Source organism: Oncorhynchus masou, chromosome 18 (genome assembly GCF_036934945.1).
Source record: "Oncorhynchus masou masou isolate Uvic2021 chromosome 18, UVic_Omas_1.1, whole genome shotgun sequence".
NCBI classification, from domain to species: domain Eukaryota; kingdom Metazoa; phylum Chordata; class Actinopteri; order Salmoniformes; family Salmonidae; genus Oncorhynchus; species Oncorhynchus masou.
In genome coordinates this window covers 25,265,744-25,276,905 of record NC_088229.1, presented here as the reverse complement: position 1 = coordinate 25,276,905, position 11,162 = coordinate 25,265,744, and the positions used below count along the sequence as shown (strand labels likewise).

Genomic DNA, 11,162 nt, shown 5'->3' with positions numbered 1-11,162 from the left:
CTATCAATGTCTTCTCTGAAATAATATCCACAGAACACTTCAATGCAGTGCAAGGAACGTAGCGAGTCATAACACTAATGGATTCTGATTTCTGTAGAACAGCTTTCAATAGACATTTGTGAAACACGACTTGAACTGGGAGAAGTACACCACACAAAATCTGCCGATCTCTAAAAAGCCGTGCATTGACTTGGGACCCAGCTGTGAGGAAAACAGCATGAGTGAAACTTATTCAGGTCTGACATGGCACAGTAGTACTAAGAAGCTTCACCAAGCATAGCATTAAAGTTGTGCATCAGTTTGAGAAATGATCTCCCAGGGGAATAGTGTGGCAGCCAGAAAGAGAGAGCCCCAACTAACCTGGGTGCTCTGTGCACTGCTCTACCAGATCTTTCTATTTGTGGTAGTCCAGGAGAAACCGGTGCACATTCAGCTGGTCCTGCTCACGCCACGCCTTCTTGGTTCCTTTATTCTCACTGGTTCCCCTAACACTAGAGAGGAACCATCTCGCTGTACTTGAAAAGAAACATGATTAAGATTGTGTTACTTAGGCTGTGTTATAGCTAAAGGCTGTCATTTTCTGTCCTGTGTTTCAATTTCCTCTGAGTTCTCCTATTAAAAAGTATTGCATAACATGGTGATAACAATGTTATAAACTAGGGAAAACATTTAAGTGGATATGGAAACTTTACCGAGAGCCTTCATAAGGGAGTGCAGAACAGAGGGGACATCTCGTCGTAACTCATGTCCAGAGCCAGCAAACACATCCTGGACGATGTCCCCCCACCAGAGGCAGCAGGCTGGGGTTGGAGTGGCTAAACATGACGGTGAGGACTCTGGGGGTGGACGCCCAGCCTCTCGGAGGTTCAGAGACACATTGTTCAGCAGGTAGCCAGAGTTCTCATTGATCAGATCCTTCAGGGAGTAGTATCCACAGGCCTGGTTAATGCCAGATGCTGCTGTTCAGCTCGTGGATTGTGGAGCTCTTGTGGACTACTAGGACCAACTGGAGGGGATTCCCTTTCCCTTCAACCCCATTAGAAATGGAGAGGAAACTAGACTGACTTAGCTGCTCCTGTGCCACTCTGTCAGACTCCTCACTAATAAGGGTTGACAGGTGCCAGTGGCTCAGGCTGGTTTACTCCTCTATGATGGAATCCAATGCTGCTTTCAAGTCCTCCTGACTGGGCACATCCTGCTTGTCCATGCCCCCTGCCACCCCGATGCTCGCTGTCCCTGTGACCATCTCATTCATCACCATGGCAGCCTGCTTCCAGTAGACCGACGACACCTTGTACAGATTCATAAAGTGATCCACTAGGAGATACACATTTCCATAGTAACCTAACATCCTGCATATCTCCTTGAGAATGGAGAAGATCCTTTGGTCTCTGAAGTAGAGGAAATGTTTCTTCTGAGCATGTGCCCCGTGGGGCCCTGTCTCCATGGTAACCAAAGAGTTTCTCTCCTCCACGATGCGGATATCCATCACGTTCAACTCCAACACCTGTATCAGGACCTTGGACACCCGCTGGTGGTCTGAGAATTTGACCATGTCAAGCCTCACTCTCCAGTGCTGATGAGCTGAGGTGCAGGATATTATAATTTTTTTTAACAGTAAGGCTAGCCTCCCAGGGGTGTTTCTCACCCAGTCCCGAGTCCTCTGCACTACTAGCTCCCCTACTCTCCCCAGCTCCCAGGGCTGTATCTTCCCAGCCCTGTTGTTCTGTAGCTGGTCGTCAGCCATCACCAGTCCCACTGTCTTGAACCACACCTTTACTGCCCTAACAATAACAGCGTGTCCATGCCTAATATTCCCAGTGATCACATGGCTCACAGCGATCCAAGGTAAGAAAGAAGCCACGGTGTTGCCTAGGATATGCCTCTCTTACTGACACATGGTCCAGAGAACAGTCACACTGGAGGGTCAGGGCCTGCAGGCATTTCAGTGCAGTGAAGGACTTCTCCTGCTCTCCCAGCGCAAGCAGCAGAGAGATAGCGGCCACAAGGCCAGGCAGCCTCAAACAGCTTGAAGACCACGTCACGGTAGGCTGCATGCAGCAGAGCATCCATGTACCTCAGTACTGCAGCTTTCAGCACCTCTGAGGCGGGTGCTGGCTTCCTTGGGTCCATGGGGGAGCAGAGGCAGAAGCTCAGAAAGGAGATCCCTCAGCGTCTCCTAGCTCCATACACAGTTGTTCTCCAGGACGTAGTCCATGGCCTCGGCCACAGCCTGGACCAAACCATCCCGCTTGGGGCCAGGGTTTTTTAGGGCGAAGCAGAGAGTGAAAAGGACATGAAACCCTGCAGCAGCTGCAGGACTATCATTTACATGCCTCAGCTGTGTGCTCCACATTGCCCACCGTGGGCTCACGAGCCAGAAGCACACAGGCTGGACGGAGGTAAGCAAAAGCAAGCTTTGGGTCATCAATCAGATGGTCCATTCTTTGAAGACAGATGTTAGTCACTGAAACAGAAAAGTAAGATATTCGAATCATAGCTACCATTTACTCTTTAGGAAAGTAGTAGGATACTGTTCAGCAGTGTGCCTGCTCAATGCACTCTAGCAAATTCATTTTATCAGGATAATAGCTTAGAGGTATATCTTTGTTACCTAAATGTTCATTTTATAAGTCAAATTTGGTCTGTTGCTAATCACCCAAAGCAGAACTTTGTCTGACCACCCTTGCTAAAGCTAGTTACCATCATTGTTAAAGCTAGTTAGCTAGCTAGCCAGATATACAGTATCGAGCTATCTTAGTTAGCTAATGGAATGCTTAAATGACAAAGCTAGAACAATCTAACAAAGTAAGATTCAAATAAGCTTACCTTTGCTAGTATATATTTCGTAACGGACATCTGAGACGAACTCATTTCGAGATACAGCACTGAAACTAAATGAAGACAGGTAATCTGTCCAGCCACTGATGGTCCTTGCTGTCCGTCACACAAGCGTCACTATTCTGCGACGCATACAGTTGTGTATGCTTCCCATGCTTGTTAGCGAGCTTTGGTGCACTTCATACTTTAAAAGAAAGATATTGCAACGGTTTTCAGATTAAAGTTCACTTCGCCCAGGTAGCTAAGCGAGTAGCCTGAGATACTCTTTGGCTACGCTAACTTACTAACAGTAAGCTAGCTAGCGCAACATTTTTGCTGATGATACTGTAGTTTTTTTTCACATTTATTTAACCAGATAGGCCAGTTGAGAACAAGTTCTCATTTACAACTGCGACCTGGTCAACATAAAGCAAAGCAGTACGACAAAAACAACAACAGAGAGTTACACATAAACAAACGTAGTCAATAACATAATAGCATAGTCTTGACCGACGTCGGTTGATCAAGATAGCAACTTTGCATGTAATTTTAAGTCGTTTGAATAATGTTTCTAGTCATGATCTAATTTCACAAGATTCACAAAGGGTTTTGAACAGACTTTGAACCCTGTGTGTCGGGTGAAAGGTCAAGCGGCCATCTTTGAAGCGATCCAGAGAGCTGTGGTGGTGGTTTCTAGAATGCTAGTTAACTAGCACCTATACTAGTACTGTAGCGAACGAAGAAACGTACGTTTCAAAGTAACGTTACAGCTACATGTATTCAAACGGCACATTACTAAATTATAAATAGATGTATTGGTAAGTAACTTACATCTAGTATCGTAGTAGCTAGCTAGTAAACAAAGCAAGTGGATAGATTAGCTCGCTTGCTAGGCTACCTATCTAGGACTTTCTAGTTGGCCATTTGTAAACAGATAGCTATTATAGTTGTCTCGCTAGGTAAACAAGCTTACACACTCATCAATGTAAATGCGCATGTATATTTTACACGGGTTCCTAGCTATCCTGTTAGCGAAGAGAAGCATAGACAGACGATTAGCTAGACAGTTTTATGCAGCAGGTTGCGTGTTTAACTGGCGGGAACTTTGTTTTTGTGGACATTGTTGGTTTCCTCAGTTAACCTCAAAAAGTTGTGGGGTGTGTAACAGTACATCAAAGAGTACTTTCTGGGCACATCATGTCTTCTTTTTCTGAGTCTGCGTTGGAGAAGAAGCTTTCGGAGCTCAGCAACTCTCAGCAAAGCGTACAGACGCTGTCTCTGTGGATCATTCATCATCGCAAACACTCGCCGCTCATCGTCAAAGTATGGCACAGAGAACTGAAGAAAGGTGAGAGAACTTACGAACGTCGCCACCTCGACAGCATTCTTTAACTGCTATTTATACACTGAAACGTTGATGTCACGCGAAGTATGCCAAACCATATTTACCCGGTCTACGTTCTGTATTTGTCTTTCAGCAAAAAGCAGCAGGAAGTTGACTTTCCTGTATCTTGCCAATGACGTGATTCAAAACAGCAAGAAGAAAGGTCCAGAGTTCGCCAAAGACTTTGAGACAGTCCTTGTTGACGCTTGCTCTCATGTTGCAAGGTATGTGGTCTGGTATGATACAGTTTCAGGGCAAAACTTGTCTAGCACTGAAATGTGCAGGTTTGTGATGCAGGCCTATGTTTTATTGTTTTTTGTTTTATTTTTTTATTTCACCTTTATTTAACCAGGTAGGCTAGTTGAGAACAAGTTCTCATTTGCAACTGCGACCTGGCCAAGATAAAGCATAGCAGTGTGAACAGACAACACAGAGTTACACATGGAGTAAACAATTAACAAGTCAATAACACAGTAGAAAAAAATGGGAGTCTATATACATTGTGTGCAAAAGGCATGAGGAGGTAGGCGAATAATTACAATTTTGCAGATTAACACTGGGGTGATAAATGATCAGATGGTCATGTACAGGTAGAGATATTGGTGTGCAAAAGAGCAGAAAAGTAAATAAATAATAACAGTATGGGGATGAGGTAGGTGAAAATGGGTGGGCTATTTACCGATAGACTATGTACAGCTGCAACGATCGGTTAGCTGCTCAGATAGCAGATGTTTGAAGTTGGTGAGGGAGATAAGTCTCCAACTTCAGGGATTTTTGCAATTCGATCCAGTCACAGGCAGCAGAGTATTGGAACGAAAGGCGGCCAAATGAGGTGTTGGCTTTAGGGATGATCAGTGAGATACACCTGCTGGAGCGCGTGCTACGGATGGGTGTTGCCATCGTGACCAGTGAACTGAGATAAGGCGGAGCTTTACCTAGCATGGACTTGTAGATGACCTGGAGCCAGTGGGTCTGGCGACAAATATGTAGCGAGGGCCAGACGACTAGAGCATACAAGTCGCAGTGGTGGGTGGTATAAGGTGCTTTAGTGACAAAACGGATGGCACTGTGATAAACTGCATCCAGTTTGCTGAGTAGAGTGTTGAAGCAATTTTGTAGATGACATCGCCGAAGTCGAGGATCAGTAGGATAGTCAGTTTTACTAGGGTAAGTTTGGCGGCGTGAGTGAAGGAGGCTTTGTTGCGGAATAGAAAGCCGACTCTTGATTTGATTTTCGATTGGAGATGTTTGATATGAGTCTGGAAGGAGAGTTTACAGTCTAGCCAGACACCTAGGTACTTATAGATGTCCACATATTCAAGGTCGGAACCATCCAGGGTGGTGATGCTAGTCGGGCATGCGGGTGCAGGCAGCGATCGGTTGAAAAGCATGCATTTGGTTTTACAAGCATTTAAGAGCAGTTGGAGGCCACGGAAGGAGTGTTGTATGGCATTGAAGCTCGTTTGGAGGTTAGATAGCACAGTGTCCAAGGACGGGCCAGAAGTATACAGAATGGTGTGGTCTGCGTATAGGTGGATCAGGGAATCGCCCGCAGCAAGAGCAACATCATTGATATATACAGAGAAAAGAGTCGGCCCGAGAATTGAACCCTGTGGCACCCCCATAGAGACTGCCAGAGGACCGGACAGCATGCCCTCCGATTTGACACACAGAACTCTGTCTGCAAAGTAATTGGTGAACCAGGCAAGGCAGTCATCCGAAAAACCGAGGCTACTGAGTCTGCCGATAAGAATATGGTGATTGACAGAGTCGAAAGCCTTGGCAAGGTCGTTGAAGACGGCTGCACAGTACTGTCTTTTATCGATGGCGGTTATGATATCGTTTAGTACCTTGAGTGTGGCTGAGGTGCACCCGTGACCGGCTCGGAAACCAGATTGCACAGCGGAGAAGGTACGGTGGGATTCGAGATGGTCAGTGACCTGTAAACTGGGTAGTTTGGGTACTTGTAGCCTTTGATCAGGACTTTCAGTTCCATTACATTACACATAAGTCATTAGACAAAGGCATCTTCTGTACAGGGGAGTTTTGGTAAGAGCCCCTACGCTCAATCTGAACATTAACACCCATCGCGTGCGGTACGGTTTTGGAAGTATAAGGACTTTCATATCAGCTAGAATGTTTCAAAAATCAAAAGGTTAAATTGATACACACCTTGATAGGATTAGTGTTCTCACATGGCCATATCTCCATGTTACAGGGCTTGTTTATGGAAGATGAGGCGAGCACCTGTGATAAATAGGGGCTCCCGAGTGGCGCAGCGGTCTAAGACACTGCATCTCAGTGCTTGAGACATCACTGTAGACACCCTGGTTCGATTTCAGGCTGTATCACAACTGGACGTGATTGGGAGTCCCATAGGGCAGTGCACAATTGCCCCAGCGTAGTCTGGGATTGGCCGGTGTAGGCCGTCATTGTAAATAAGAATTTGTTCTTAACTGACTTGCCTCGTTAAATAAAGTTTACATACAATTAGGTACATGGCATGCTCCGAACACCTGTTTGTGAGAGTAAATCAGAAGTGTAGTGTCATCGGATGAAGGAACCCATAGCTGTATGGTTCTGTGAAAAACTGCTACAGTAAGTGTACCTTTTTTAAATACATTTTTTTTTAAGGATTCTTTCTCGCTGATGAAAGATAAGGACCATATGTTTCGAAAGCCGTATCGCAAGCAATGATTATTCACGTTACGAAACGTTAAAGCATAGCGTCGGGATTGTAGTTCACATGAATTAGTCGTGGGCAAAGATAATGGCTGAAAACTGTAGAGAGAAAGCAGAATGTCGCCTAGAGTTTTTGAGAGCTAGGGTACCGGATGCTGATTAGCTTCAACAGCATTTCAGCCATGTGTGTATCCAACACTATACCATGGGTATGATGCAAAAATACGTGTTTACTGTTCTATTTATGTTGGTAAGCAGTTTATAATAGCATCAAGTCACCTCAGGGGTTTATAGTATTTGGCTAATTAATGTTGTCACGATAACAATATCGTGATACTAGGAAGTAAAGAAGCAAAGGAAACAAACATCAAGCAGACTTAATGCCTTAAGGAAAACAGTCCTTGTGTTGGAAAAAAACAGCCCTATGTTATCACCTAGAGTCACATTTGTTTGCAAGCTAAAGAACACAATATTTTACAATGCCAAAATTTACCTGGGGGTGTTAATTTTAGGCCCTGGTTTGACATTAACCTGCTTCAAAACATTGGCAAATGGATTACACTGCTACAGTCTTCTACAGCAGCATAACAAGACAAGGACAAAGAGGATCAAATAAGTTCTTGAGTTGCTCGGTGAGGGAGAGTTGAATTTCATGATGAATCTCTGTCTCTTTCTCTCCCTCCTTCAGAGAGGCAGATGATGGCTGTAGAAGGCCCATCGACAGGCTGCTCACTATCTGGCAGGAGCGCAACCTCTACAAAGCAGAGTTCATCCAGCAGCTGAAGCTCGCTATCGAAGACTCAAACAGCCCCCAACACCAACCCACAGGTACAGTCAGAGACACACTGACGGAGCAGTTCAGCATTACATAGGCTTGTTTCCTATGTAGGCATTTTGGATGTCAGAATTTCCAAGAAACATGCACGTTCAATTGGTTGTTTTTGTGAATATGGGTGTTTTCTTTCTAAATCTGTGGTATCTTTTGCAGAGGAGAAGAAGGCCCCTAAACGGACCTATCAGAAGATGATCCAAGAGCCGGAGGAAGAGGAAGAAGATGACTACAGGGGCAACATGTCCCCACAGAATTCAGACTTCTCAGGGCCACAGCTGGTAGGCTAAACAAACACAACTCCATAAGCCTTTAGCTCATTCACCAGTACTTTGTCTATTACACTGCAATTTGTGACAACTTCAGCTGGTTTGAAAAGCTATCTCCCAACTCTCTAGGTGTCAGTGATACAAAGGTTGTCCCATGGACTCTTGATTTGGAAGATTCTAGCTTTTAGTTTGTGCTCTGGTTGTGAATTGTTGTTTAGAAAAATGGTCTAGCTTGAAAATTGGATATTGTTGGCCAGAGCTTTCACATACCCTTCTCTCCTTCCCTCCCTCTCCCCTCAGACAGAGGAGCTGGTCAAAGCCCTGCAGGACCTGGAGAATGCAGCCTCGGGTGATGCTGCGGTGCGCCAGAAGATTGCCTCTCTGCCACAGGAAGTGCAGGATGTGTCCCTGCTGGAGAAGATCACAGGTAAGGAAGCCTTCATGGTACCTGAAGCACAAGGAAATTTGACCCCCACCTTTCTCCAACCTCAATGTGTATTGTAGGCCTAAGGCATTGTGTTTTCTCAAACTTAATGTTGTTTCTATTCAATTGTTTCAATATTATGCCTAAGTAAAAACTCCACCTTATTTGACTTGACTCACCCTGTCCCTATAGATAAAGAGGCAGCTGATAAACTGTCCAAGACAGTGGATGAGGCCTGTCTACTGCTGGCTGAGTATAACGGACGTCTGGCTGCTGAGCTGGAGGACAGGAGGCAGCTGGCGCGCATGCTGACAGAGTACATCGGTAGCCAGAAGGAAGCCCTCACAGAGAGGGAGAAGAAACTCGAAGCAAGTCTAAACCATCAAAATCATTGTTTTGCTTGTCTGTTACAAACAAGCAATTAGAATGTGAAAAATGTACACTCCCATTCAAAATGTTGGGGTCACTTAGAAATGTCCTTGTTTTTGAAAGAAAAGCACATTTTGTCCATAAAAATAACATAACATTGACCAGAAATACAGTATAGACATTGTTAATGTTGTAAATGACTATTGTAGCTGGAAACGGCAGGTTTTCTTTTAAATGGAATATTTACATAGGCGTACAGAGGCCCATTATCAGCATCCATCGCTCCTTTGTTCCAATGACACATGTTAGCTAATCTAGTCTAAAGAAGGCCAGTTTTATTGCTTCTTTAATCAGACAACAGTTTTCAGCTGTGCAAACATAATTGCAAAAGGGTTTTCTAATGATCAACTAGCCTTTTTAAAATGATAAACTTGGATTAGCTAACACAATGTGCCATTGGAACACAGGAGTGATGGTTGCTGATAATGGGCCTATGTAAATAAAAAAAAAATGCTGTTTCCAACTACAATAGTCATTTACAACATTAACAATGTCTACACTGTATTTCTGACCAACTTAATGTTATTTTTATGGACAAAATGTGCTTTTCTTTCAAAAACAAGGATATTTCTAAGTGACCCCAAACTTTTGAATGGTAGTGTATATTTTCCCATTATCCAACTAGGGCAGCTTTGTGAGTCACTTGGGATTGTTTAAAAGAAGTAGAAAGTGGACCCACCGGAACTGTATTGTCTGACATGGGTACTGTTCTTTGTATTGCAGGAGTACAAACAGAAGTTGGCACGAGTCACGCAGGTGCGCAAGGAGCTCAAGTCTCACATCCAGAGCCTGCCTGACCTCTCTCTGCTGCCCAATGTGACGGGAGGCCTGGCCCCTCTACCCTCTGCTGGAGACCTGTTCTCCACCGACTGAGCTTCCTGCTCCCTGTCACACCCTGCCTCTCGCCAGGGCACACACTCCCTGTCGAACCCGCTCACTAGCTACTGAACCCTAGGGAGAGACTGAGAGGGACATTGGAAGCTTGGGGACACCCTGGTGGGAGAGACTATGGTTGTTGAAGATTCCGTTCCACCAGCTTGGACAAATCTCCTTTACATTTTTATTCTGAACGCCAGTCAAACGCTAGCAAACTGATTCTGTGTTGAAGAGAAATGTTGGGTCATTAGCCAATCCCCATTTTTGTATTCATATGGTGAGATGGTGGCTCGCACACGCACTAGATCACGTGTCAAACTCATTCCACGGAGGGTCAACTGTCTGTGGACTGATTGATGAAATAAGGTCACTTATTAGTAAAGAAATCCACTCACCTTGTTTCTGTGTCTTAGGGAAAAGCAAAAACCCTCAATGGAATGAGTTTGACACCCCTGCACTAGATCGTTGAGACAGCTTTGTGAAGAGACACATCACATTTATTTTAACGGCTTTAAGTTGGTTGCTTTTTAATGTTGATGAAATTTCAGGTGATTTTTTTTTTTTGTTAGGGTGTATGTAGGGAGGGGGCCTGTTTTTCCATGTAGGTGTCATTATTTACCATTCTCTGTAATTCCAGTTCAACACACAACAATATCCTTACCTTCAGTTTTGTCATACATAGCACTGAGTGGCCAATCATCGGTCAATAACATTTCATCCATGTAGTGGTGTTTCTCAATCCATTGTGAAATAGTTTAGCCCTCAGACAAGTGACTGATTGAAATTATTTGAGCAAACTTGGGGCAGATTGAGATGCTCACTGTCTTTGCTGAGCTCTGCTGATGTCATCCTTTGTCACAGATGATTGTATCACTTGGTACAAATGTCAAACTAAGAGGCTTTTCAGGACTGGGCCCAGCCACTACTTATTCAGCATTATTCAGACTTTTTTGAAGAGTAGCAGAAAGTTAACATGGTTCGTTCTGTCACTAGTTTGGATTATGGGCACAGACCTGAGAGATAAGTGTTTCCCATGTTGAAGAATAGTAATACGACATCTGGCCATGGAAATGTTGCTTTACTACAGATGGTAGACCTGTGTGGCATGTATTTCTCTCTGCCGATGCTTTACTTCAGCAGTAATTTCACTTATAAAATAATTCCATGGATACAAATAAAATGGAACCATTTGGAAAGAGATGTGCTGACTGGTTTATACTCTGAGTAATGTGACATTGATACGCTGGACCTGTTAATTGTTTGGGGTGGACGTTTGGAATCTATCGACTTTCACCAGCGTCTTCCGACAGGTGGCGTCACTCATCCATGAAGACGATGGACTTTCACAGCGTTCACGAAAAAAAATATATATATACTGAACAACAATAGAAATACAACATGTAAAGTGTTGGTCCCATGTTTCATTAGCTGAAATAAAAGATCCCAGAA

The 11,162-nt window shown here is 44.2% G+C and overlaps 1 protein-coding gene and 1 pseudogene across 2 annotated transcripts; one reads left to right on the top strand and one right to left on the bottom strand.

Moving 5' to 3' along the window:
• Nucleotides 1-696: 696 nt before the first annotated feature.
• On the bottom strand, nt 697-4,338 carry LOC135504291 (TELO2-interacting protein 1 homolog; annotated as a pseudogene).
• Nucleotides 3,459-10,909, top strand: LOC135504292 (regulation of nuclear pre-mRNA domain-containing protein 1B-like). Of its 2 annotated transcripts, XM_064922713.1 has the most exons (8): nt 3,459-3,638; nt 3,957-4,168; nt 4,299-4,428; nt 7,575-7,714; nt 7,875-7,996; nt 8,285-8,411; nt 8,601-8,776; nt 9,561-10,909. In XM_064922713.1, exons 2-8 carry the CDS (start codon nt 4,018-4,020, stop codon nt 9,708-9,710), a joined length of 996 nt encoding a protein of 331 aa, XP_064778785.1. In that variant the 5' UTR covers nt 3,459-3,638; nt 3,957-4,017; the 3' UTR covers nt 9,711-10,909. The 2 variants fall into 2 exon arrangements, with proteins under 2 accessions (XP_064778785.1, XP_064778784.1); XM_064922712.1 differs by having other exon boundaries at nt 3,460-4,168.
• The last annotated feature ends 253 nt before the right edge of the window (nt 10,910-11,162 follow it).

Bases quoted from the DNA above. Each gene is read 5' to 3' on its own strand.
- LOC135504292 (XM_064922713.1), top strand. From the start codon at position 4,018: ATGTCTTCTTTTTCTGAGTCTGCGTTGGAGAAGAAGCTTTCGGAGCTC. The intron at 7,715-7,874 runs GTACAGTCAGAG...TATCTTTTGCAG, and splicing joins CCCCCAACACCAACCCACAG to AGGAGAAGAAGGCCCCTAAA. The intron at 8,777-9,560 runs GCAAGTCTAAAC...TTTGTATTGCAG, and splicing joins AGAGGGAGAAGAAACTCGAA to GAGTACAAACAGAAGTTGGC.